This window comes from Falco naumanni, chromosome 11, assembly GCF_017639655.2.
Source record: "Falco naumanni isolate bFalNau1 chromosome 11, bFalNau1.pat, whole genome shotgun sequence".
In the NCBI taxonomy this organism is placed as follows: Eukaryota; Metazoa; Chordata; class Aves; order Falconiformes; family Falconidae; genus Falco; species Falco naumanni.
The window spans coordinates 33844475-33870928 of record NC_054064.1 but is presented as its reverse complement, the minus strand read 5'-3'; the positions used below and the strand labels follow the sequence as shown (position 1 = coordinate 33870928).

Below are 26454 nucleotides of genomic sequence, written 5' to 3'. Positions count from 1 at the left end.
TCTTGTTTTTCAGTTGGAAGCCTTAAATGAACCCTCAGGCCAGAAGGAAACACTCCCTCACAAAAAGAAAACATACAAAAGCAACGCAGGAAGGAGCCTACCTTTCACGTAACGGCTGTAGCGGCTGATAGAACACGGGGGCTGTTTAATGTCCAGTTTTCTCCTTTCACCACGGTTTTCATCACCGGAGCCCAGCTGCTCTTTGTATGGGAAGATTACCTGAACGTACGTGGTATTAGGAAATATCTCCATCCCGTACTACAGGCTACCTGTGAGGGGGGAAGCAGTAATCTTTCTAATCCTGTTAATCTTTGAAATTACTCTTTACCGCACTGTTGTTTTCATAAATGTTTACTCTTACTAGAGGCCGTTTCTTAAAGTGATCTTCGGGCCACCTCTGACAGTGGCCACTGTGCTCTGTGTAAAACAAACAGCCATCAGGTTTGACATCTTTCTGAGCGTGTAGGGCTGTTAACAACCCGTGTAAAAACACTACTTTATGTGCATTAAGTCGTAAGAAATCTGCCTTGTGCAGCAACTGGAGCTGCCAGCACATGCCACTGCACTGAAACTGCTAAATAAAACAAGTGGGAGGAGAGGGGGAGACAGTGGTGGTAAGTGGACAGCGATGTACAGTAGCAGCGGGTGACGATGCTCCCTGATGCCCTCCCAGCTGGCAGGTAGCACTTTAAGTCTTGCTGTACTCGTGCCAATGTGCTGAAGCCGGCAAAGAGAGGCTTCTACAGGAGCCCAGGATAGAGGGAAAAGCTGGTGGCTGATGTGTACGGGAGCTAGGAATGATAATTTTGACACTGACACATTCTCATTGGTGTCTCTAATACCGTGTGGCTCCTAGGCGAAGCGCCATCCTCAGCTGGCAGGCGGCCAGGTGCAGGGGAGTGCTCTGTTACACGGGATTGCGGGGCCCTAGCAGGACAGAGCGGTTCCTTGCTGCCCTCAGCCTGTGCCGGCGCTGGGAAGGTCTCCCCGTGGCACAGGGTGCCAGTGAAGGGCTGGGCAGCCATGCCAAGCGCCCAGCGGCGCGACTCCAGCTCGCTCCATTTCACTCCTTTCTGCTGTTTTTTTTCCTTTGTAATCACTTCTGCTTGGGAAGAATTTAGGTCTCAGAAAAACATTCAAAGCCCTTTTTTGTGTGAACAGCAAAACAAAACCTCTCAAAGCCCAGGGAGGATTTTGGTGGTGAAAGCTCGCTCTGTTCCCAGGGTGCGCTCATTGGTGGGGGTGGTTTCAGATACGGGGCTCCCCTCGGCAGGGCTCAGCACCCCATAAATACCCCACACACAGCTCTCGCTGCGTGCTTGGCTGCTGGAGGACCAGGCCCTTCATCAGGGAGAAAATGTACAGCCAGTGAGTATTCCTATGGACTTCTCTCTGTGGGAGCAAGTCTCTGGCAGCTGTCACAGTGCAGCGTTAGCCGGGGGCTTGCTGCGAGGCTGGGGGTCAGTGCAGTGCACAGGGGAGGGCTGGGGGGGGGGCACTGGTGTCCGTGTTGGTACAGCCCGTGCCAAAGCATGATTCTGGCCTGGGGACAGGCTCACCTCTGGGTACCAGAGGATGGTCTGTACTTTGCAGTACAGCAGCTTGTGTCTGGTGTGTCTTTGCATGCTCTGCAGTAGATAAAATTGGAACATAATTCTCAGCTATACTTTGCTTTAAAGAGAAAAAAAAAAAAAAAAAGGGAAAACCATGTTTATCCAAGTCCTGGAAGATACAAATTGGATTTTGCTTCCTGACAATTCAGAATATCCTGAATTTGTCCGTTGGGTGAGGATGTTTGCCTGCAGGGCTGCAGCACAGGCTGTTCCATCGGTGTTCCCTGTTCTGCCATGTGCTGAGGACAGTTTGTAGGCAGCTGTCGTTACTGGTCAAAGCCCTCAGAGCCTTTCCCCCATGAAGGCTGGTGCTTGTCCCTCCTGATCTCTCACATTATTTGCAAGTCACAGATCAGTCCATCCAGAAACAAAACCTCTGAGGGAGAGGGTTTCCAAAGCTATCCCGCCACTGGGCTAACCTCAGGTCCACTGGCCCTTTCAGAGTCGAGCATCCCGCTGGAGGCTACAAGAAGCTCTTTGAGACCGTGGAGGAGCTGTCCTCTCCAGTGACCGCCCACGTCACAGGTTGGTGTGGGCTCCCTGGGCTGCTTCTGCCCAGCTTTTGCTCTTGGGAGTTTGTGGGCCATCAGAGCTGGGAGGCTTCAGAAGCACAGGGTCGGAGGTGAAGAACATAACGGGGCTGGTGCATTCTGGGGTAGAGAAAGGATAGGCTGGAGGAGGGATCTTTAGGCATTTCAATACTGACCGTCTTGGTCTACAGTAGGTGCATAGGTGAAGAAAACCAAAGAGCTCATGCATGTTTAAAAACAAAGTTTGATACATATAAAAAAAAAGTTTGAAGTTTTGTTCTTTTTGTTGATAGAGTAAAAATTACTTGGTCTGATTTGCCGTGGGCTGTGCACATACCAATGCTGCATCTTCTGCAGGCAGGATTCCCACCTGGCTGCGAGGAAGCCTCCTAAGATGTGGTCCTGGCTTGTTTGAGGTGGGTGCAGAGCCCTTCTATCACCTCTTCGATGGCCAGGCGCTCCTCCACAAGTTCGACTTCAAGGAGGGGCACGTTACCTACCACCGAAGGTATGTTGCAATTTTTCAAGAAAAAAAAAACAAAACCAAAACCGAAGCATTTGCTTAACTGTAAGTGCTGGGGACAGGCTCTGCTGCCCAGCATGTGGGAGGTGCCAGTTATTTCAAGTCCGTGCGGTTATTGGAAGAGCTCTAACAGTGAGATCACTAAAACCAGCCAAAAATAACTGAAACTTTCTCGTAGTTAGCAGAAATGCAACTTTTTGTGCAGATTACAAAACATCTGGAAGAGGAGGGCAGGGAGGGCTGATGTAGCTGCAGTCAGTGACAGAATGACATCACTGTCTGAAAACCAGAATGTGTTTCCAGTTAAAAGCTGCTGAGCTATCAGCTTTCAGGTGTTTGGAGCAGAATATTTAGAGAAAACACTGGATTCCCCATCAGCTTCAGCTCTCCACCAGCCATCCCTTCCTGGTGCCACAGTGCGGGGGTGGCTGCTGGACCCCATGTGCTCCAGGTGCAATGTGAGGCTGCAGCGACCTGCAGCTTTCAGAGGTCTTAGGAGACTCATCGCAAGAATATTCGTATTTTAATTGCACAGTCCATTGTGGTTTTACAGCTATACCTGTCACGTACCTTCTTGTCCCCACCCTCCCCAGGTTTGTCAGGACTGATGCTTACGTGAGAGCGATGACCGAAAAAAGGATCGTGATAACAGAATTTGGCACCTATGCATACCCAGACCCATGCAAGAACATCTTTTCCAGGTACCTTGGGGTTGTGTAGATGTTGCAGCGATGTCCTACGGTGCTTCCAAGATGCTGATTCCCTGTCAATTTTCTCTGCTCAGGTTTTTCTCATACTTCAAAGGTGTGGAGGTCACTGATAACGCCCTCGTTAATGTCTACCCTGTTGGTGAAGATTACTATGCTTGTACTGAGACCAACTTCATAACCAAAATTAACCCAGATACGTTAGAGACAATTAAGCAGGTGGGTCTTTGTACTGTGCTTCTAAATATGTGGAGGAGTAAGATAAAAATGAAAACTTCTAATAGCAGCCTCTTACGACACAGCAAGAGTTGGGGTTTGTGAGGGAGATGATGCAGAAACGAAGCCAGCTGTGAGGATTAATGAGAGCAGGGTCAGAATGAGCTTGTAAATGAACCTGCTGCTGCTCTAGTAATATTTAGTTAGGAAGCAATGGGGGTCTGGGGTCCATATCCTCATGCTTGGGTTAGGCTTAGCAAACCGGAGCTAGATGCAGCCTGGCCAAAGGGGACTGCAACGGGAGGGCTCCTACCAGAGCTGCCTTCGTTGATACTGGAGCTGAGCTGTGTTTACCTTGAAGAACTGTATGTAATGCAGAATGTGTGTTTTGATGTTTTTTCTTTGCTGTGTTACTAACGTCCAGCCTGTGGAGCCTTTCCTTTTGGACCCCAGGATCCCAAACCTCTCCCTGCCACCGTATCAGCTCACCTGACCGTCTCAAATAGCTTGGCTTTGCCGCTCTTCTCCTTTTCACAGAACAGACAGTGATTTGGGCTTAGAGAAGAAATTCACACATCTGAAGCATGGGTGTATGGACCTGCAATGCTCGGCAGAGCTGGTGACTTCCTACCTCCTGCCAAGAAAGCTCCTGACTTTCTCCATCTTGTTCTTCAGGTGGATCTCTGTAAATACGTGTCCGTCAATGGGGCAACTGCTCATCCCCACATTGAAAACGACGGGACGGTTTACAACATTGGCAATTGCTTTGGAAAAAACTTTGCGCTTGCCTATAACATCATACGGATTCCTCCACTTCAGGCAGGTCTGTTAATCCCAGCTCTGAGCAAACTGAGAAAACCTTGCTATAAATCACGGGGTTTTGTCCTTCAAACAGTTTTTTCATCAAGTTAACTTTTTAAAATCTTATTTAAATTTTGCTTTTCTAAGTAACAGAAATGTTATCTTTAAAACACTTCAAAGTGGTTTTGAAATCATGAACTTCCTTTGTGTTAAAGGCAGAAACTTGCTGGGTAAAGACTATAAATACAGACTGAGTGCAGGTGAAACCCTCCATAACCCTTCAACTGTCCCGTTCCAGACAAGGAAGACCCGATGAACAAGTCGGAGGTGGTGGTGCAGTTCCCTTGCAGCGACAGGTTTAAGCCCTCTTACGTTCACAGGTAATGTTTCGTGGGCCAGCGGAGAGCAGTGCAGGCCAACTGACAAGATGGCAGGGATGCTGCTCACATGTGCCACGTGGCGTGTTCCCGCGGCAAAGCAGCTGCTCGGAGCAGCGAGCGCAGTCTGACGGAGTCCTCTGTTATTTCTGCAAGCACACATGGGTGGGGAACGCGTGTACAGTGTTGCTGGCGTTGCACGCTCTACAAAATGGCCCACAGGGCTTGTTCTCGCATCTTGCATGTAATCAGCAACTAAAATCAGCTGATCTATCAAAATTGGGATGTTTATATTCCTGTTGTTTTAAGTGATGATCCACATGTTGTATTCAGCGCGTAAGGCAAACTACTACATGGCTTTTGCCCAAACTAACTACCGTGAGCCTGATGTGCTCCCCATATGTTTCCAAACAGCTTTGGGCTGACTTCAAACTACATAGTCTTTGTTGAAACACCAGTGAAAATCAACCTCCTCAAGTTCCTCTCCTCCTGGAGCCTTTGGGGAGCCAACTACATGGACTGCTTTGAGTCCAACGAAACCATGGGGGTAAGTGGCTGGTTGTACTGAACTGGGCTGTACTGGGCAGCCAGCCCTGGACTGCGAGGTCCATCATATTGGTTCCACCTTCATTCCTCTGAGCTTAAACCAAGCTGGTGCTTGCTTTTCAGGTCTGGCTTCATGTGGCAGAGAAAAAGAAAGGCAGGCTCCTCAACATCAAATACCGCACCTCAGCCTTCAACCTCTTCCATCACATTAACACCTATGAAGATAACGGATTTCTGATCGTTGACCTCTGCACCTGGAAGGGGTGAGTCTTGGCAACGCCAAGCTGGAGGCGGCCGAGGGTCCCTGCGGCATCGCGCCTCCACCTGCATGAGCTGATGGGGGGCCAGTGGAGTCCCAGTGCCTGACACATCAGTCCCTGCACTGGCACATCCCTTCCCCATTGGAGTCATCTCTGGCTCTCGCATCAACATCCTCCAACCTGTCTGAATATTAACATATAGTGAGGCATAAACTACACAGTGTGGAAGTTATCCAGAGGTGCAGAGAGCCTGTTTGAAACCTGTTGTCCAAGAAAAATTTGATCTTTATCTTTAATTTGCCTTTACCTTTAATAAATGTTAGAGACTGCCAAAGGGCTGATGCTGTTTTGGCTCCTGGGGCTCCAAGGAGCAGGATCTGGTTGAGGCTTGAATGCTGCTTTTCATGTAAACAAGAGAAACGTAGCACTGAAATGGCGATGCCTGACCCTGGGACACCCTGAGCTGAGCTTATACTGGCCGCTGCTGCCAGGTGCTCAGTGTGAACGAGCACATGCTGGGTTTTCCTCAGGAGGGAAATGGTACACACACACGGCTCGCTCTGCCAAGGAGCTGGACCAGGACTCATATTATTCTACTTGGTTTTAGGAAAAAAACCCACCTGCTTTTGACATTCTCCCCACTTGCAAATACCATCTTTGTTTCTGTCTGTAATGCCCCTTTTCTGCAGGTTCGAGTTTGTTTACAATTACCTCTACTTAGCCAACTTGCGAGCAAACTGGGATGAAGTGAAACGACAGGCAGAGAAAGCCCCGCAGCCTGAAGCCCGCAGATATGTGCTGCCCCTGAACATTGACAAGGTACCAGCGCGGCTCTGCACCACTGCAGCTGCCAGCAGGGCTCAGAGATGCCTGTGTCTGCGCCACTCCCCTGCAGGGCTTATGGCCAAGCACCACTAGTGCTCTGCCTGACCCCGTTTAATTCAAATTAAACACTTTAATGGGGAGCGGAACTTATAAAAAATATGAGTGTGCAGAGAAACTTTTTGTTTTCTTTAGCTGATTGTTATTCCATTTCCCTACATTACTGTTCAAAGCACAGACTGCAGGGAAGCAGTTAATCCCAGAGGGTGCCACTGGTGGGAGCAGAAAAGGGAACAGCTGCATCCCAAGCATGTGTGCTTAAATCCTCCAGCCCCAACTCAGTGTGAGGTCCGTTAAGCGGCCAGCCCGGTGCAATGCTCCTGGCGTGCAACTGCTGGGTTTTTTTTCCAGTGACCCCCAATCGTGGTCACTGGCAGGTGGGTCAAGGGCTGCTGGGGGGGGGTGTAGGTCAGCAGAGCCACTTGCAGAGCTACAAAGCTGCCTGGGTTGCTGATCAAGCAAAGAGCACAACCCTACATTGCAGTGCTTAATTACAACCTCTGAATGTCTTAATGAGGGGTAAAAAGGGATGCGCGTGCTTATGAGCACAGCCAAGGCTGACGTACAGGACAGTTTTAGCAATAGGCACTCTTATTGCACTGTTGCTACACGGGAAGCCGCAGCCATGCCGGAGCATGCTGCCGCCCTGCAGCCGGACCAGGCTCTGCTGTGCATGGCTGCCTTCACAATGCAGTTCGCAACTGATCTGTGCAAATAGACTAAGGAATTTCTCTCTTCATTTCTCTTTTATATTTTACTTTGTCTCAGGCTGACACGGGCAAGAACTTGGTCACCCTGCCCTACACGACAGCTACAGCAACGCTGCGCAGCGATGAGACCATCTGGCTGGAGCCAGAAGTTATTTTCTCAGGGCCGCGCCATGGTACGATGACAAGCCTGAAGCACAGCCAGCAGCAATGCGAGTACCACCTGCACTCTGCGTTCCACTAATCCTCATGCATATACTTTTTTTTTTTTTTTTGTAGCCTTTGAATTTCCACAGATCAATTACAAGAAATACGGTGGGAAACCTTACACGTATACATATGGGCTGGGGCTGAATCACTTTGTCCCAGACAGGGTAACTATCAGTGAAGGGGTTGAGGCATGTCTTTTCTATCAGCTTTCAGTTTAAGGACAACAAAGAGTATTTCTGAAATGTTGGGGTTTTGGTTTTTCCCCTCCCCTTTAGCTTTGCAAGCTGAATGTTAAAACAAAGGAGACCTGGGTGTGGCAGGAGCCGGATTCCTACCCATCGGAGCCAATCTTCGTTTCCCATCCAGATGCCCTGGAGGAAGATGATGGTAATACCCATGTTTTGGTCAACAGCATTGGGATTTGGAAAGCTGGTGCCTGCCTGCTGGGGGCTGTCTACAAGGCTGTGTCAGAGGCAGCAGGAGCAGGGCCTGCAGACAGCTTCCAGAGATGTGCCTTGTCCTAACGCTGGTGGGATGTTTCTGAGGAAATCTGGGAAAATTAAGACTGAATGAAAACAAAGGAGAAAGAACCTCTAGGTTTAGATGATCTGTTGTCCTAATTTCCTAGCCTTTTTCCATCACGAATTACAATATTTAAGAAATTCCAGGTGGCAGAACTTTGTAAAATTTGAACCCCTTCTAAACCAAAAGTGTTTTCTCTTCCCAACCCACCCTCCTCATACAGAAGTGAATTCAGGCTTTGTCACTTGAGGACACATAGTTATTCACGCCAAGCACTGTACGCATTTCTTCATGCATCCCCAGCCCCGCCCCGTACCTATTTTTGAGGGTGAGCAGCAGCACTCGGCCTGAGAGCACATCCGTTTGTTCCCTCAATTCCTCATCCCTGAACAGGATTACGTGAAGCTGAGAGAGGTCTTGACCCTGCTGAATTTAAGAGCCAGTTTATACAGAACCAAATTTCCTATTACCTGTTCCCAGTTCAGGAAAGTGCTTGTGCAGGGCCTTAAGTCCCACTGAAATGAAGAAGTTTTAAGCTTGCTCTTAAAGGCTTTCCTTAACTGAAGTAGACAACATGCATTTTAGGAAAATGTTTAAGCCGTTCTTGCTTCCTGGGACTTAAGCCCTCTCTGAAAGCTGAGTTAACAGTGGGCTCCATGCTCATTTTTCTGTCACCTTCCCCAGGGCTGCCTGACGCTGTCACGGGCTATGGTGTGTGGTGGTTCCCAGGTTCTCCTGCAATGACAGACCCAGAGTACGCAAACGAACAAGCAACCTAAGAGCTAGGATGTCCCATCCATTCCACACAGGGCTACCAGGGTCCAGAAACGGGTATCTTCTCACATTAAACCTCAGAAGCAGAATTATAAAGTAATTTATGAATTAATTCATAATGTTGAAAAACTTAATGGACAAATTTGATATCTATTCCAGTAAGCAATGTTTTTCGTCAGCCCCTGCGATAGCTTTTCATAATTCCTTTTCAGAATAAAAACATTTCTCACTGTTTTAAAAAGGAAACTCTAGAGGAGCTAGTGTGCTGCAGCACCCCCGGCTGGCACGGCAAATACAGCAAGAACCCAAAACAGTATGAGAAATAAATAATCTGAGTCTACTTCAGATCTGCTGATCATGCAGTAACACCAGGATTTACTGGTGCCCCATGTGCCGGTGGCTACGCTTACCTTGCCCAGCCCCAGGGAAGGACACAGCGTGTGTGCACCTGGGACAGGCTGCTTGTTTTTCTCACCTTCTAGGGGTTGTGCTGAGCATCGTGATCAGCCCGGGCACAGGGCCGAAGCCCGCTTACCTCCTGATCCTGAGCGCCAAAGACATGAGTGAGGTGGCCAGGGCTGAAGTGGAGGTGAACATCCCCGTGACTTTCCACGGACTCTTCAAAAGAGCGTGACCGCTGCTGCCTGCGACACAGCGCGTTAGGTTCCTTCCAGCTCCAAAAAGGTGCAGTCTCCGTTCACAAGCATTCAAGCTAAATTCCTTCAACATCACTTCTTATTTGTATGGTTACTTAATTAAGATCATGTATTTCAGTTTTGTTGATGATTATTTAAAATACTTAACCAGATATTTTTCAAATACACTCTTGGCCCTAAGTCCCACACATACAGTGCTAAGAACTATACAGTTAAAACAACACAAGTTTGGGTGGCAGCAGGGAGGTTTTGGGGTTCACAAAGTTAAACTTTGCAGCTGCAGCAGAGGGAAATATGCATGAGACAGCACGGTGTAAACTCAATACTTGTTCACATGGTACCATTATGTAGACCAGCTTCTATGCACTGTTACGTGCTTTGAGAAAAAGTAATTTTTAGCTTATACTGAAGTATTAGTATGGATTTAAATCTGCTCCTGGTCACTCCCTTATCTCCTAGAGCAACCTGAGTGGAGCCCTTCCAGAGTTGCTCTGGAAATCTGAACTGGCAGGCCCACGGCTGCGTGGCAGGCAGCATTTTGTCCTTTACTAAGGCTGAATACCGCACGCACTAGCTTATGTGTTTTCCCTTTCCCATTTCTTTTGTCAAAATGCAGTTTCTTGGGTTTGGATTTAATGTTAAAACATGAATATGAACAGAACCAAGCAATTGTTACAGCTTGGGATGAATTTGCTTCCTTAGAGTGCCACAGACTCTCAGCTTAAGCCTTCCCTTTCAAAAAATAAATTTTAAACTAATGTACTAAAAGGCTGTGATTCAAAATACAAACTTATTGCTTTATAGACTTAAAATCCAGGATTCCTGTTGGTCTGCAATGGTTTAACATTTTTATTAACGGTATCGAAGAATTAGAAAATCATTTACATTAAAGACTCCTCATACATGGTGCTAACTTTAAAAGGCTGATTATTTGAAAATGGCTGCAGTTACACTCTGATGACAGGATATTGCCACGGAGATATGACCTGGTACTTCTGCTGCTCCATAATCTCTAAGCACTGTGCAATTACCTAATTAAAAACAAAAACCAATATAAGCAATGAACCTCTAAAACAAAAATTTAGTAGAACTTACTAGTTATGCCCTCATTCAGTAAGGCATTTGTTCTTACTCTTTTCAAAACAGTGAACATTTAAAATGAAGTTGGATACAGCATTGGGGGAAACAGGTATCAGTGTAACGTACCACTGGGGGGGGGGGGAAGTAAAGGAAGAAAAGCCCTCATCGCGTACAGACACCACTACAGCACTGTGGTGACAAGAAAATTGCTTTTGGAACACTGGGATGCTCTTTTGCTGTAAAACGCCAATGAAAATATATTATGTGACAATCCGTTTCTGTTATTACGTAGCTATGCTGCTACAATTCTCAATCACATATCAAAAAACTAGCAAAACATCCTACTCTTCCAGATTCATCTTTTTCTAAGAAGTCATCTTTCTCGGTGTCTTGTGACAACAGGGACTGAAAATAAAGAACTGGGTTTGGTCTCTAAAAACAAGATAATTCTCCATGTTCCACTGCTACTGGAGCACACACTGCTTGTTAAAAGCCTGCTTGTAAAAAAAAGCACATTTAAGGATCTGAATGAGCACAGGCTGTCAGTTCAGACAAAGCTAAACATAAATTCTATCTATTAGCAGCCAGAACTGGGAAAAAGTAGCAAAATTATATTGTATATAAAGAAAAAAACACACAAAAACAAACAAAAAAAAACCCAAAAAACAGCTACACATGCAAACAGGAATTGTGGCTTGCTGGTAGAAATTACCTGAGAGTAACAATGACTCATTCCAACTATCACATATTTTCTTTTCATGTGTAGCTCCTAGAGATTGGTAGTCTCAGGGCTGTAGTACTAGAAAATAATTCTTGGTGCTCTCCCATTATCAAAGTTCCCATAAACACCACTGAAAATATTTAACATCTACTCTACCACAAATATGTACCATATTTAGAGGGATTCATTGACAGCAGGCTGTATTTGTGAGCTTAAGTAAACAAGCTTCAGAAGTGCAAAGAACATTTTAAGTATTGCTAATAAACAATCTAACAAGGAAAGACAGAAGAGCAAAGGCGGAAGCTTTCAGAAGAAAAATCTAATGAAGTGGATGTCTGCCAGCTTTAAAACATAAATTAAAAGGGGAGGGGCATCCCAAATGTAAGCAGCAGCAGATTACAAGCAGGAAGAGGTCACAAAAAGACACATCCTAGGACAAAATGGAAACCATGGGAACAGTGAAGAGCTTGAACTTAAAAGAGTGAAGATACAAGTGATTATGCAAGACCAAAATAGAATCAAATGGTAAAGTCAGTTAAGAGGTTCAACGAGGAAATGGTCTACTCAAGTAACCAGAATTCAACAGAAACTTTTGGGATAGACTCATGGGGAAAGGATAAGAATTACAAAACAAAACTCCACAGAAAATGGAGTGAGAAGTGGGAGACCCAGTTCTGGGAATCAGCATGCTGCTGACCTTGAGTGAGTCACAGGCTTACACACTCACCGTAAGATCCTTTTGAGATGCGAGAATAAAATGTACTGTAAGGAAAAAAGTCCTACCTTTCTAGTATTTTGAGGTAGAATTACACCATCATCCCAGAGTCTGGCAGAGGAGTAAAATGCACTGCTTTCTTCCTCTAGCCTGGAGAAGGCAGAGAATTAAACAAGCTTAAAAGCACAAAAATGTAATAAAAAACATCAGGCCAGTAAAACAAAATCATAGATGAAAAAGGAATATACTTCAATCTCAAGTAAATGTGCAGTACTACTGTTAAAATTTGTTAGAATCCAGCAAATGATACATAACAGTTCCGATCGTTCTGCAGTGCAGACCATCTTCCACATTCAGGTGATGGCCAGTTTCACATACAGCAGAATATCTTGATTTGGGGTTGTATGGTTTCAGGGGGGGTTGGTTGTTTTTTAAAGTCAGTCAAACGTTTGTGTTTCCTTAGGAAGATCCTAAGAGCAGACACAGAATTACATAGAAATTTACAATATTTTTCATTAGATTCACATTTGCTTTATTTGTTTGGGATGTGTTGATCAGTAAGATGAACAAAGTAGGTAATTTAACTAATTAAATCCCAGTGTAACTGCAAGGGTTTACATTTGATGTCCTTACTTTTTCTTCAGATGTTTTAGCTCTGATTCATCTCCTGTACAGTCACTGTCCCCAGCTTGTGGGACTGTGGAGAAATGTCTTGAATCCATAAGAGCAACTCTTGCATTAGGCCACAAGAACAGAAAGTTTGGACTGAACGATCTCCCACACTACAAAAAGCAATGCACAGTACAAACTCATTAAAATTAATCACAAAAAGATGGCTGTAGATGACACAGTTCAAGGCAGAATGTAATACAGTTTAAATTGTAAAGCATTTACCGTGTCCTTTACTATCACAGCTACAGCTCCTGTATCAGTACAGGCATCCTGTGGTAGCAGCCATCACAATCCCCACTGCCTTCACTATTGCTATTCTATTAATTCAGTTTTCCCTCCAAGCACTTGTATGTTTAATCCCAAGCAAACAAAGAGCCCTGTTGCACTTACTAGCAGCCTGAACAGCGCACACAGTAACAGCTAAAGGAGACATGCTCCTTGATCACTGAAAACCTGTGCTGAGAAAAAGGCAGGACTGGCTCCCAAGAAGGGACATTTTCAGATAATCTGTTTTTTAGACCTGGCTCTAGGTTCTTAGATTCAGACCAAATTTTCATAATCACATCTCACGATGCTTTTCTTACTTTAAGATTAAGTTAAATGTTTGTCACAACAGCCAACTTTGGTTTAAAAATGAAGTGCTGTGAAACCCTGCTATAGTGTAGAAAGCCTGTTACCAAACCCATGAGATTTATGCCACCCATACCATCACGTAACTTTCGCTCCCATAACAGCCGCCAATGACAACGGTTATTTTGGGAACAGCAGAACAAGCAACAGCAGCCATCATGGAGGCCTGGGCTTTTAATCTGTTGGAGTGAGCCTCTGCCTGAAATGAAAATAAAGAGTTTAGATCCTTTAAGTCTTTCTTTTAGATTCTCTCTGCTCCCACCAAATTTGTAATTCTAAAACGTTTACTTCTTTACAATTCTGTATGATCGTTTCTTCCACAACAGTATGACAGCATCATTAACTACCATAGCCCATTATGCACTTATTTTACAATGTAAATCAGCAAAACAGTTATAACCAGTGCGCATATACTGAGCAACCCTAGCTCTCCCAGGTATAAGCAAAGCTCAGATACAACACAATTATGCCAGGCTTTGTCTTAAGTGCTGGTGACAGCTGGGAGGAACAGGGCTGCAGAAAACAGATCGGAACTGAACGTAGGCTCTACGATAAGGCTCTCTGCAGCGCAGGACAAAGCATACTGTACCTCACTGCCTTCACCTTTAGAAAAGAGAAATACCTATTTTTTTGTGGAGCACAGTGGCAGCAGAAGAGTCAGTAGGCTGTACTTCAATGTTAAAAGCACTATAAATTCCAAGTTTTACAGCTTGTGTTGCCAGCTGGACAGTACCATTTTAGATAAGCATACAGGCCTGCTTAAAATTGGAATAAAGAGAGAATGCTAATGGAAAGTTTTAAGAACAAAGTAATTATGAAGCTTCATGATTAAACCATCAAGAGTGCTTTAAAAAAAGATTTCCTAGCAATTAGTAATTTTCAAAATGTAACCTTAAACACAAGAAGCTAGGAATAGCTCGAAGTAAGCATATTGAACTAAAAGTGCCATACCTGTGAGATGCTGGTTGGCTCTGCTATAGGCGGGGCAGTATTTTGGAAAAAGAGGATTGGAATGCTCCGCTGGCTGCACAGCTGTACGAAATGGCTACCCTTGAGAGAAGCATCATGAGACAGCTCCCCGTTGTTAGCTACTATCCCCACCAAGTGCCTACAAATCAAGACATGAACATTTTCACTTGTGAACCCTAGAAGTTATGAAACTGTAGCTCATAATGTTCTGAAGCATGGAAACATAAATATCCCTGCGCGCGCACACATACACACAGATACGCTCTTTACAGAAATTCGGAATGTAAAAGGATGCACATATGTGTGTCATTTCATTCAAGGCCCCCCCCCAACCTAACAAACAAGAAGACTTACAGCACTCCTGATACGTAAAGCATGCAAGTATGAACACAGACCAATACCCAGAGGGCAGGTAAAGCTGTAGATGACCTGCCAGAGTTTACACTGCAATACAACATACAAGGTGCCAGGACTCTCAATTCCTCTAACAGATAATGTAACAGTCAATCCGAAAAGTTTACGCTTTCAACCTAAAGAGGCTGGAAAATATGTATTTTGCTACCTTTTTTTTCCCTAATATGATTTGACTGGAGCGTTGTATGCTTCATGAATGTCTTCATAATACAGTCTGATCTGAATTACACAAGGTCCAGCCCATCTCCATCACATGCGAGAAGGGACGATAGCTTTCAAGTCAGTTTGGGAAGGAACACTTTTAAAGATGCTGTTTCTTATTTATTAAGGAACCTGCTGAGACTTCAATGTTCCAAATACCTGGCTAGTAGTTTTTGTGAACAAACAAACCATCTGAGGAAGTCCTGAAAACCATTAATTTGTAATCACTCTCTGCTGCTACCGGCCTGAGACATGGTGTATTCAGAGCTCAGGGGCAGAAGATCAGGCTTTCTAGAAGTATTTTATCATCAGTTCCTGACTGACTCGGAGCTTCACAAACATTGTTATTGGAATACTGTAAAACCTCATGATGATATGAAAGCTATTTAGACAAATACATCTGTAGTGATAGTGAAATTACCCTTCCACGTGGCCAAATCCTGTCACTAATGTTGTTCCATAATTAGCCTTAAATTCCTGGAATCTGCTTCCATCCATCAGACGGCTCAGAATCTGTAAAGAAATAGGCAGTCTTTACTGAAGAAATTTAAGTGAAATGGGATAGTTCTGCTAAAATATATGCTTGGTTCATATAGTAGACCTGTATCATGCAAGAAGTCAACCTACATGAGCATAGAAGGCCCTTTTATGTCTTACACTCTACTAAATACTCAATACGCCTAAAACATCGAAATTGTGTTTACATTTGATTACCAGCCATACATTTTGAGCCAAAGTTCAACTCCGAAATAATTCTGGTGTTACGGAGCACAGTCATTCACGTGCATAACAATGTTGTAACAAACCCAGTGTGTGCAGTTGTGGTTTGTGTGCATAAGAAACAGTTGCACATTGCTCATGCTTTTTTCAAATACATTTTAAAAGCTGCCTTCAAAGCTACGCTGCTTATTACAGTCAATCTGCTTAACTGTGGGAATCTACCCCTGGAAAAGATACTGGATTCACATCCTTGGAAACTAAATCTCTTCTAGAACACCACAATGAAAATAGCGTGGGCAGCTCTGCATGTCTCTGCTTATGTATTAGCATCTGTCCCAACTTCAAACAAGCTTAATTTAAGCTTTGTTGTTTTTTCAGTCACTATTTTCATTAGGCATTTACACTACAAGACGGAGGCTTGACTGCTTGCGGTCGGGGGGTGGGGGGTGGGAAACAAAAAAAGCAGGGGGGAGAGGAAAAGAGGAGACTAAAGGGTGTAACAATCTCAAGGCAGCCAACACAGTACAAGACATACTGACATATCAGCATCTTAAACAGTGCATGGAAACAGATGGAGATCAACTGCCATAATCTGTAATTATCTCTAGCAGGTTTTCAGCCTTAATATTTTCTGTAATTCTACAGAACTGTTGCCATTCTGCTTTGTTGCAGACTCAAGACAGTTTGGCAACTTATTCAGTAATAAAATGGAATCTCTCAGGTACTTCAGGATTCTCCAAGAGAGAACAGCCTGTCGGCTGTTTGTCTGGAGCTGCCGGGTAGAGCAGACCAAAAGGATGAAGGAACACAGCATCTGTCACCTTACCAGTTTCACAGGAAGAGTACACCTATAATCTCGCGGTGCCAGCCCCAAGAGCTCATCAGGACTATACAGAGGACTGTCATGCTCTGTGATCTCCTCTGGCAGCGGATCATAATTCAATGTAGAGATAACATTTCGAATACATTCATAGGCTTCCTTTTCTGAAGACGCAAAATGATCACTACAGCCACTGACTCTAGGAGAGAAAGTGACATTAATCAGTGCTGAACTAATCAAACCTGAATTCTGACAGAAAACCCAAACTAAAGGAAAGACCTTAATCCATACTGTGACTCCCAAACTCCCTGAAAATATTGTGTGATTTTGTTGTGTGAATGAGCTGAACACAACGCAGTGGAATTTCTGGGCAGTCCAAGTCCAAAACAAATTCACAGTAAGTAGAAGTTCTTCTTTGTGACTTACGTGTTTATCTACATTAAAGAAAGACCTTTGAATTTATTTTCATGATGATGTTGTTGCAAGTGATATAATAAAGGGAAAACAAACTTTAAAAATCATTCCAAAATAAGCACTTCCCGCTCGGATATAAAGACGACAATGTTACACCTAACAGTCACCTGACTGTCACGCCGGTATTTGGTTTTGCAAGAAAGGTACGGAACCTGGTTATGCAGCACAGAATGCCAAGAACAAAGAAGTAAAGCCACCTTTTTTTCCCTGTTTAGAAGGGAATAACTATTTGAACTACAGAAAGTTCTGACATAGAAAAACAGCATTAAAGACCTGGCTAGATGGCTGCTATCTGGTTTATTTCCTGTTTGCTCATCTCCTGCTATGAAGCCTTCATTAACGGCAGCGGCAGGCAGGCTTTCCATTTTTCTTCTTTGCTTCAAGTACTTATACAAGCATTCAGATGCTTCTCTGCGGTGAGTTAGTCTCGTGTCTTTAGAAGCAGGCAAGACAAATGGAAAGAAGTCATACCACCTCTCCCCTCAGTTTAGGGAAGAAAAAAGAATATCTTCTGCATTTTCCCCATCATCACAGTATCTGAACACTCCCAATTATTTTTTTAATATATGTATACTGACAATGTTTACATCAGGATAAGAAGTGATACCATCCCTCTTCTATAACTGGTCCCTCTAAGGCACAGAGGAACTGACTTGCCTGAAGTTGTTCAGAAAGTATGCGGAAGGAACAGGGAACCAAAACCAGACTTCTCCAGTCCCAGCTTCACCCTGTTACAACACTTAATTTTACTTCCATTTGGCTGATCTAACACAAAACCCATACTAGAGAAGGAAAACAGTGTAATAACAGGTTCCACTTTTGGCCCCAATCCTGACCTCTGTACTTATGGGAGATTTCTATCACAGCGTGTGTTTATATATATACACAATGGAAGTGGAAAGTTCCTTTCAGTAGTAAAGCTGAAATTACATTGCCATGTTACCTTTTTCATTTCAAAGAGTTATATCTAGCCCCACGACACTCCCACGTATATAACTGCATACAACCAAGTTCTGTAATAATTCATGCATAATTTCTACCATGTTTTTTTTCACTATGTGTTTTTCAGTCCGTGAGGACAATATTGTGTCCTGTCACTGGAGCAGCTTCAGTAACACTAATTTAAAATAAAATGACAATTTCTTTAAAGCTAAGTATGCTGAACTCTCTACTATTACTGAGAATTATTTCACGTACTCAGTGTGAAGTTTGGCTCCTCCTAGGTCCTCGGGAGAGACATATTCTCCTGTAGCAGCTTTTACCAGAGGTGGACCAGCAAGGAAGAGCGTACCGATTTTATCTATAATCACAGCTTCTTCTGCCATGGTTGGAACATAGGCCCCTCCAGCTACACAGGAGCCGCACACCACTGCCACCTGAAGGACACAGAAACCAAAACAAATCAAGATGCTGGAGAGAAGAGAATGGGAAGGCAAAACCATTAGGTTTATTTCAGAAACATCCCAAAGACTAAATCGCAGCTCAGGGAACAATGAACCAGAGATATAAATACCAGCGTGAACAACAATGCTTGTTTTGAGAGAGTTCAATGTGTACTATGAAATAACCTGGTGATGTGATGCTTTTCCATCATGATCAGTCGGTAAACACTTAGATCCTTAAGGCCAAAGTATTCTGTTATGTGACATACTATTTGAATCTCCCTGCCCCACAAATAGCAAAAGTGAGCTTCAGGAAATGTTATGCATGTTCGCGAGTTGTTCCTAGGATCTGTATCAGAACAAAAACTGTTTTCAGAACTCTATTGATCGCATATACTACACTTACTTGTACTCCAAATGACACTGTACCTGAGGGATTCTCATGGCAGACATGATTGCTTCATTGTAGAAAACTCTGCCACCATGCAACTTGTCAGGAAACAGCTCTGACTGACATTGCAGAGAAAAGACAAAGTGAGTTTCAGTATTAAATTAACTACAAAAGCCAACACTTCCTCTTCACTCCATTCACAAACACACTGCAACCCACTCTGGGAAGGTCACCAACAATCATACCTAAAACTCCCATATACAGCGTCTGCTATGGTATTTACTCCCCTTATACATTGTGCAATTCCACAGAAATACCCCTGTGTTTTGAAAGCAGAGGTAAATTTCATTTTTTTTGTGAAACCAATTTATTCTACACAAACTGAGACTGTAAACACAGAGCAGGGGAAGCTCATGTTCATACTTCACCTGTGAAATGACTTCAGCACAGCTTCCCTTTTTACTTAGTTTTTGATACAATTCCTTATGTCAGCTAAAGCTTTTTTCTATGAATTTGCTTTCAGTCTGGAGAGAGAACAACTACAGTCTCTTTGATAATATGATCTCCATACATCAGACAGTAACCTGTGCAAATTCTCCTTTTACAGTAAGAATTTCAAAAACTACATTGTTAAAGGCCATGGAGGTTACTGCATTACTATCACAACCATTACAATAAAATACAGAGTAATTTTATAGATTCTGAAGTTGAAAACAGAAACCTCAAACAACATACTAATTTATTAAAGACACAGAAGCATTTTGGCATGCTGAGAAATGCCCATCCTTGGTCAGCACTTTTGCTCCCCCACTGATGTTCAAGTTTCTAAAATGTGATTAAATGCAAAAGTGGTCAGTGCTGTTATAAATCTTCAAATAATCTCCTGGACTCTGATTTTTGGACAAAACTCAAGTATGACAGACAACAAAAGTCAGCCAAGCCAAGAAAACACAACATAAATCTGAGGTTTATTGCTAAATATTAATATGATTAAGATAAATATAGGTATCTTCTTCTATGAAGTGGTCCCAATATTACCTGTAGTGGCAGGAATGCTCCCCCACTGTCAACAAGGTACACGGATAACAGCCTGTTCTGCATGGCTATTTCTTGGGCTCTTAATTGTTTCTTCACTCCAATCGGATAAATAGTGCCTCCTTTTACAGTTGCATCATTTGCCATGAAGACACACCAGACCCCACAGATTTTGCCAATTCCTGTAAATGGTACCACAGATATTTATCAGGACTCTCTAAAATACCACAGATTAAACAAGGCGGCCAAATTATAGCTAGGATGTTCTTTCGGTAATACTATATCAAGAAGCTGCAAATTAAGTTGCAAGTACCACAGAGGGAAGAAATCTATAGCTCTTCTCTGGAATAGCAAGCTGAAAGCCAATGACATTTAAAAAATACCTAAATGACAGAACTTGAAACAAGCTTACTCCTGGTGACAATGTAAGACAAAAAAAAAATACATAGTTTGACTTCCAACACTTGAGATAACAGGGAAGTTGATTAAAAATTACCTATATAAAACTAGAAAATGTAACAATATGTGACAAAAGCTAGAATTTCATACTCTGTTCTTCTAGTTACTTCTTAAACCTGAACTGCTCTTCAAAATGCAATGAAAATACTTGAAAAAATACTACAAAATAAATGTTACAGCTCCTGTGCCTCACAGTAACTTGGTCCCCTTTCATTTAACAGACAGCAGCTATTTCAACACATCATCCTAAATTTTTTGAGATAAAAATCAGTAACTGATACGTAGAATAAATTACTAAATCTAGAAGAAATTAAATAACTTCTTTTTCTTTAAAGGTTTCTCCCAGATTTCCCAGCAAAAATCATAGAAAAATAATGCAGCAGTGGCTGAACTCTTCCATGTTGGGAGCTGCTACTGGATAGACTGATGTCCACTTTTTGTAGGAAAGCACATTCTTAAGATACTAAAATACTCCACAAACCTTATCACATGCATCCTTTCTCCCTTCCCAGTAAGGGCAAACACCTCACCTTCAGGGAGCAAGGCTGACTGCTCTGGGAAGGTGTGCAGCACATACAGAATACAACTAATATACACTGCCTACAACCACCTGCTCACCCCTGCACCCAAAAACAGCCTCTCTCACATTACATTAAAGATCACATTGGTTCAAAACCCTTCCTCCTCCTGGGCTGCATCTTCAGCATGGGTTGCTCAAAACAATACCCTCAACCCATATCCATCTTTAGATCTAATATGAATCATATTTAAAGATATGAGCAATGAAACAAACAAACTTCATCAGCTTCCCATTACATCTAACATGACGTTTGCTAGCCATTACCAGTAAGGCACCCAGCAGCAGGGATGTCACCATATGGCATATTGAGGCCTGCCAGCGGAGACAGCTCAAGAAAAGACTCATCATCAAGTAGCAACTTCAGGCGTTCACGAACAAACAGCTTCTTGTTTCTCTGAGTATGACGCAAGATCGCATTTTCTCCCCCTCCTTTACTGAGCATCTCTAGCAACTCTGAGTATCTGATTTAAAAAACAAAGTTTCAATTCATGAAAACCGGCCTTTACAAGCTACCCTTTAGCAGACTGAACACAGTACTTAAACGTATTGCACAGCTTTCACAAAAATGGTACGTAAATGGAGATGGAATCTCCTTTTCAGACTATTGTTTCTCATAAAGTGTAACAAAAAGCACAGGTATGTTATTTAAAGCAAGCATTTTAGTCTCGTTATTGTAAAATTGTCTAATAAAGGCAAGAAAAGAGTGAAATAATATAAATATCTGTAGTTTATGTTCATAGCTAGAAGACATACTAAACCCACATCCCCCCTGGGTGTTGCCCATACACACTCAACACACAGTATTTCACAGTATATCTCTGGCAGCAACCCCATGAGCGGAGTACTGACAAGGGGCCGATCGCCAGCAACCAGGTGATTTGCAAAACCAGACTTTGCAAGATACTGCCCTACAACATTAGCCTATAAACTTGCAGCTATTAATAAGGCTATCATAATTTGCTAGTCCTAATTCAGCATGGGCATTTACCTCTGTGTTCCAACTACTCTAGAGAAGAATCCAGTGAAGGGCTTCCTCCTTCAGTTCCCTTCAACAAGTTTATCTGACAAAAATCAGTAACTGGTAGTAGAATAAATTATTAAATCTACAGCACAGAAGATCTACTTTATAAGTAGTGATTACTGCAGTGTTACTGCAATCATCAAGAGAGCAAGTGATTACCAAATGTCATTGTCAGGGCAGCATCAATTACAGATAAAGAACTGTAAACAAATGTGGTATCTCAAGTAATTTTGGTCTTAAACCAGGTTCTTCATGTATTTCAAATAAAACATTTTTCACCAAGATGTGTCATCTTTAACTAAAAATACTGTTGGGCATAACTATTTATGCATCACTGTGTACGTGACTGCATTATCTTATTGTGGCTTCCTGCAGACTGTAGAGATTGAAAAACCTCAGGAGGAAAAAGCTTACCATTTGGAATAATGTCGTAAATGCCACCACAGGAGGGCACAGTGTGTTTTCCATAGCTTTGCTTCCAGCTCATGCATGGTTCCTCTGAACAAAGGCATTTCAATTTTTGCCATCTGATCTTTAGGAAGAAATGCATAAAATACATTTTCCTGCTTTTATCAGTGAATCATGATTAATTGCAGTAACTGTCACCTAGTCCTTCAGGAGGGATCTGTAAATGTGTGAGTCACCACTTATGTCTTTACATACAAAACGGAATAGGAAACAAATTTTATGAAGGTCTAGAAAAAAATACTTCTTGGCAAGATATGCAAAACATTGTCATGTGGCATTATGTGAAATACAGTCTGCATCTAGATTCAGGCATTTCAGTCAACATTTAGGCACCTCTTTGGGGTGGCTGAAATGTTTAAGCTCTGATCCTTGTCAAATTCAGCTCTGCAGAGAAGCCACCTGAGAAAAGAGCTGTGAGGGAACTAGCTGAAACTTCAAAAGGGTCAGGCATAAAAAACCGAAACAACTTTTTATTTTTTTAATCTTTGGCCTTTTTAATTAGCAGTCTTCCTATGTTAATAAGTTCCTAAAAGTGGTGGTAAGTAACTCTGACACCGTCTCACAAGTAGCAGCATTTTTTAAAGCCCACAAACCCAGTTCATTACCTTTTAATCACAGCCTCACTGTTTCTTAAATTTTCTTCAAACACATGCCGGAACACGGACCGGATCCGTCCATCCAAGAGCGGGTAACGCTTTGCAGCCTGCTGGGACTTGGCTCTGCTGCTCAGCGAACGGCAGGGCAGGGCGGCTGGTGCCCTCCCTGGGCCCTGGCCATGGCACAGGGGGCTCGCTGGCCCCTCGCTATGGCACAGGGGGCTCACTGGGCCATGGCCACGGCACAGGGGGCTCACCGGCCCCCTGCCATGGCACAGGTCCTGGCGCTCCCTGTGGAACACACGGTGCAGGGTGCTGGGCAGCAGTGGGCAGGAGGTGCTGGGGGCCAGCCTGCCGCGGGAGCACACGGTGGCCCTGTTCCACATGACCCTAAGGACCGAAAGGAGAAGAAACATCATTTATCGAAAAAAAAAAAACCAACCCACAAAAAAACCCCACCAAAATAATGGAACTTCAGGTGCGCCGGGCGGGCTAGGCCAAGCAGACAGCACACCCGCCTCAGGCTGGGAGGGGAGGGGAGGGGAGGGGAGGGGAGGGGAGGGGAGGGGAGGGGAGGGGAGGCCGCCGGTTCCCGCCCGCCGCCGGTTCCCGCCCGCCCCCGGAGGGCAGCCCCGGCCTGAGGCCGAGCGGGGCTCGGGGCACGGGAGCCGCCGGCAGCGGGGCCTGCAGGAGGCGGGCCCAGGCGTCCCTCAGCGCGGAGCGGCGGCCCGCCGGCGGGGTTCTCCGGGCTCGGCCTGCCCGCCCGCCGCCTGCGCTCCCCGCTCCGCTCCTCCCGCCGCGGCCTGCCCCGCGCCCCCGCCGACCCTTACTCGGGCAGCCGCCGCGAGCCTTCCGCTCCGGCCCGCCTCTCGGGGCGGCCCCGCCACCCGCACGGCGGCCCGCCCCTGGTTGTCCTCTGCCCCGGGGCCTGGCCGGCTGCCAGCTCCCCTGTCTGCCCGAAGGGACGTGCTGGCTTGGGCGCCACCCGCTCCCGGGTGCCTCCTTTGCGATGCCCCGGCTTGCGTGCTGCCGGCTGGGGCCCCTCCCGGGTTGCTTCTCCGGGCGCCTCAGCCCCCTTCGGCACGGTGGGCGCTGGGCTCAGGCCCTCAGAGGGCGACCCGGGCCCTCAGGCGGGCAGCCAGGCTCTCAGGGGGGCAGCCGGGCCCTCAGGGGGGGCCTAGGCCCTGGCGGGGGGCACCCGAGCCCGCGGGGGGTGGAACTTTGCTCCTCAGGGAGGCCGAGGCCCTTGGAGGGGGGGCAGCACCTGAGCCCTCAGGGATTGGGGGTGTGCCTGGGCCCTCAGGGGGGCACCCGGGCCCTTAGGAGAGGCCCGGCCCCTTGTGGGAGCAGCTGGGCCCACAGGAGAGGCCTGGGCCCTTGAGGGGGGCACCCGAGCATGCAGTGAGGAACTCAGCCCCTCAGGGAGGCCAAGGCCCTTGGAGGATGGGGAGCCTGGGCCCTCAGGGATGGGGGGACCCGGGCCCTCGAGGGGGTGCAGGTAATACTGCAAAACCAGTAACTTTGCCTCAGAAGGGTAAACATTACAAAAACAACACGGGGAGCTAAGGGATTGGCTTCTCTGGGAAATAAGTGTGATTATATACCCAGCATATGTGTTTGATTTGTAAATTACATGTTGTTGGGTAATAGAGAATGTTACAGCCCCGACTTAAGGCTCAGAAATAATGCCGCGGTGCTTTGCTTGCCGTTAAATGCAGGATGGCCACAAAATGTCTCCTTTTCAACATCCTTTACATGCAGCACATTCCATGTCTTACAGAAAACGCTGCTGGGCACTTGCAGTCGACATTTTGAGTGACGCCGTTCCTCTCAAGAACGGCTGCAAGCCGTTCGAAGCTGTAACTGCTCAGTTAAAATGCTTAAATGGTTTCTAATTAAGTTTATCGTTAAAATATTAAAATTAATTTGATTTTTTTTCCTTCCATACCTCATCCTGTCCCTGGGCTGCATCAGTCAGTTTGCTATTGTTAGTCGTGGCATAACCTTCTCGAAATTACTGCGTGTTGCCTTTCAGCGACTTCATTAAAATGCATTCCTGCCAGAGAGCTCTTTATCCATACATATTAATAAGGCTTCGTAGTGATAATTAAGCAATGAGTAATATGTTTGTGAATGTAAGTATCCAGCATAGGCAGGAGAAAGAATTTAGGTAAATAAGTTGTGTATGTTACTAACAAATTGTGACAATAATGATTAAGATATGCTGAGCTGTACTAATTTAATTTTTTTTTCTTTTACACATAATGCAGATAGGACTGTCCTTGATACAGTGCTCCCTTCTATTGAGAAACTCAAGGCAGGTGGAGCTGTAGGAAGTGGCACTGCTGCCTGGGGTGGCTTCAGCTGTCCTCCTGGGCTGTTCAGAGCCTCGCCTGCTGTCCCGGCCCCTGTGGCAGGGAGCTGAAGGTCTGTGCTTAACCCCGTAAGAGCCCAGGGAGGAGCAGCAGGGATGCTCTCTCAAGGCAAACGTTGCACTCAAGGGCGACACAGGGTAGAAGAAGGTCATGCTAAATCTGGGGTGGGGTGTCTGCACATGTAAAGAATCCCTTCAAAAAAACAGAATCCCAGATCTGATTTGCACTCTCCTAAACCGCTCATTAATTCTGAACCAGCCAGAATGAGGCAAGTGGCAAGCATCTGTTACTGATAATGAAACTATTGAACAAGCACCGATCCAGACGTGTGTTGTAGGCAGTGATGCAGCCATGGAGAGGTTCCTGATGTAGCATGTGTGTGAAGTTAGCAGCCTGCTACACTATTCAGGCTGGCTTGGGGCATTCATGGTGGTGGTTGTTGCTTATTTCAGTTCATGTCTGCCCTCCTTCCACGGTGTAACCAGAACTCTCTTCTCCCAGCAGTTTGAGAAACTTGTAAAGAGCTGAAGATGACAGACAGAAGACATTTTGCAGCTTTATATAGATCTTTTGCATTTCCTGTGGGATTTTATGTGAATTTTGGTGCTCTCTGTGGCACAGGTGATAATGGGGAAGGAAAGAGTGGTGACAGAAATTCATGTAAAGCAGGGGAATACATTTGAGGCAGTCTGAACTTCAAAGAGGTGTTGATGGTAGTGAAAATGCTGGGTGCTCAACTTGCTGAAGAAGGAATTGCTGATGCAAATGCTTGAATATGTATTTAAAGTGAGGTTTGGGCTTCCTGTTGTTTCTGGGCTTTTTTTAAGTTGACCCATATATCATTTCCCTGGATTCATAAGATTTTTAGTACTCTGTTCTGTGAATGTATCAGAGGGACTACTTTTCAATTATAATTTTCATGCTTCTTATTTCATTTTCCATAATTAAGCATTAGACTTTCATAAGATACATTATCTCTAAACTGCTAGTGTTGCATAGCAGTTTCATTTGACGTGATCTTAATTGGCAGGGTTTTGGGGTTTTTTAAATACCTTTTGCAGTTAATGTATTTTATTTGCTTATATTGTGGTGGATGTAGCAGTGCTGGGTTAACGGTTGGACTTACGATCTTAAAGGTCTTTTCCAACCTAAACGATTCTATGATTCTATATTATTTTACAGGTTTTCCAGTAGATAGACTCTGTGTTCACAGTCAGAATATGCTATATGTAATTCAGGTTGCTTTTGCTCAGGCTTAAAAAAGGATTAAATGTTCTCAGGAAAGCGGAACACTGCTTGCTCTGAGTAAAGGAAAAAGAAACACTATTCATTGTATTTCAGCCTCCACATGTATCTAAGTGAATGTTTATCACAAAGAGAAGGCATCAGTCACCAGGTTTTTTGTAC

At 44.6% G+C, this 26454-nt stretch overlaps 2 protein-coding genes across 4 annotated transcripts; one reads left to right on the top strand and one right to left on the bottom strand.

Moving 5' to 3' along the window:
- The first annotated feature begins 1287 nt into the window (after positions 1–1287).
- RPE65 (retinoid isomerohydrolase RPE65) lies at positions 1288–10233 on the top strand. The gene is made up of 14 exons (XM_040610331.1): positions 1288–1368; positions 2056–2138; positions 2501–2651; positions 3260–3367; positions 3451–3592; positions 4265–4412; positions 4689–4770; positions 5182–5314; positions 5437–5576; positions 6263–6392; positions 7224–7338; positions 7442–7536; positions 7648–7759; positions 9151–10233. Exons 1-14 carry the CDS (start codon positions 1358–1360, stop codon positions 9300–9302), a joined length of 1602 nt encoding a protein of 533 aa, XP_040466265.1. The 5' UTR covers positions 1288–1357; the 3' UTR covers positions 9303–10233.
- LOC121095479 (methylcrotonoyl-CoA carboxylase beta chain, mitochondrial-like) lies at positions 10150–23797 on the bottom strand. 3 transcript variants are annotated; one of them, XM_040610330.1, is made up of 13 exons: positions 23503–23797; positions 22682–23062; positions 20852–21048; positions 19552–19730; positions 18552–18632; positions 17938–18116; positions 16273–16465; positions 15148–15239; positions 14094–14250; positions 13219–13341; positions 12474–12622; positions 11909–11990; positions 10150–10355 (listed from the first exon to the last, which is right to left on the bottom strand). In XM_040610330.1, exons 2-13 carry the CDS (start codon positions 23056–23058, stop codon positions 10272–10274), a joined length of 1893 nt encoding a protein of 630 aa, XP_040466264.1. In that variant the 5' UTR covers positions 23059–23062; positions 23503–23797; the 3' UTR covers positions 10150–10271. The 3 variants fall into 3 exon arrangements, with proteins under 3 accessions (XP_040466264.1, XP_040466262.1, XP_040466263.1); XM_040610328.1 differs by lacking the exon at positions 23503–23797 and having other exon boundaries at positions 22682–23201; XM_040610329.1 differs by lacking the exons at positions 10150–10355; positions 11909–11990; positions 23503–23797 and adding an exon at positions 12001–12310 and having other exon boundaries at positions 22682–23203.
- Between the last annotated feature and the right edge of the window lie 2657 nt (positions 23798–26454).

Excerpts from the sequence above, each read along its gene's own strand:
- RPE65 (XM_040610331.1), top strand. Across the intron at positions 4,413-4,688 it reads GATTCCTCCACTTCAGGCAG|ACAAGGAAGACCCGATGAAC; the intron begins GTCTGTTAATCC and ends GTCCCGTTCCAG. Across the intron at positions 4,771-5,181 it reads AAGCCCTCTTACGTTCACAG|CTTTGGGCTGACTTCAAACT; the intron begins GTAATGTTTCGT and ends GTTTCCAAACAG.
- LOC121095479 (XM_040610328.1), bottom strand. The coding sequence starts at position 23,091 with ATGATGTTTCTTCTCCTTTCGGTCCTTAGGGTCATGTGGAACAGGGCC. Across the intron at positions 21,049-22,681 it reads AGTGAGGCTGTGATTAAAAG|ATACTCAGAGTTGCTAGAGA; the intron begins GTAATGAACTGG and ends TTTTTAAATCAG. Across the intron at positions 11,991-12,473 it reads CTAAAACATCTGAAGAAAAA|GCTAGAGGAAGAAAGCAGTG; the intron begins GTAAGGACATCA and ends TGCCTTCTCCAG.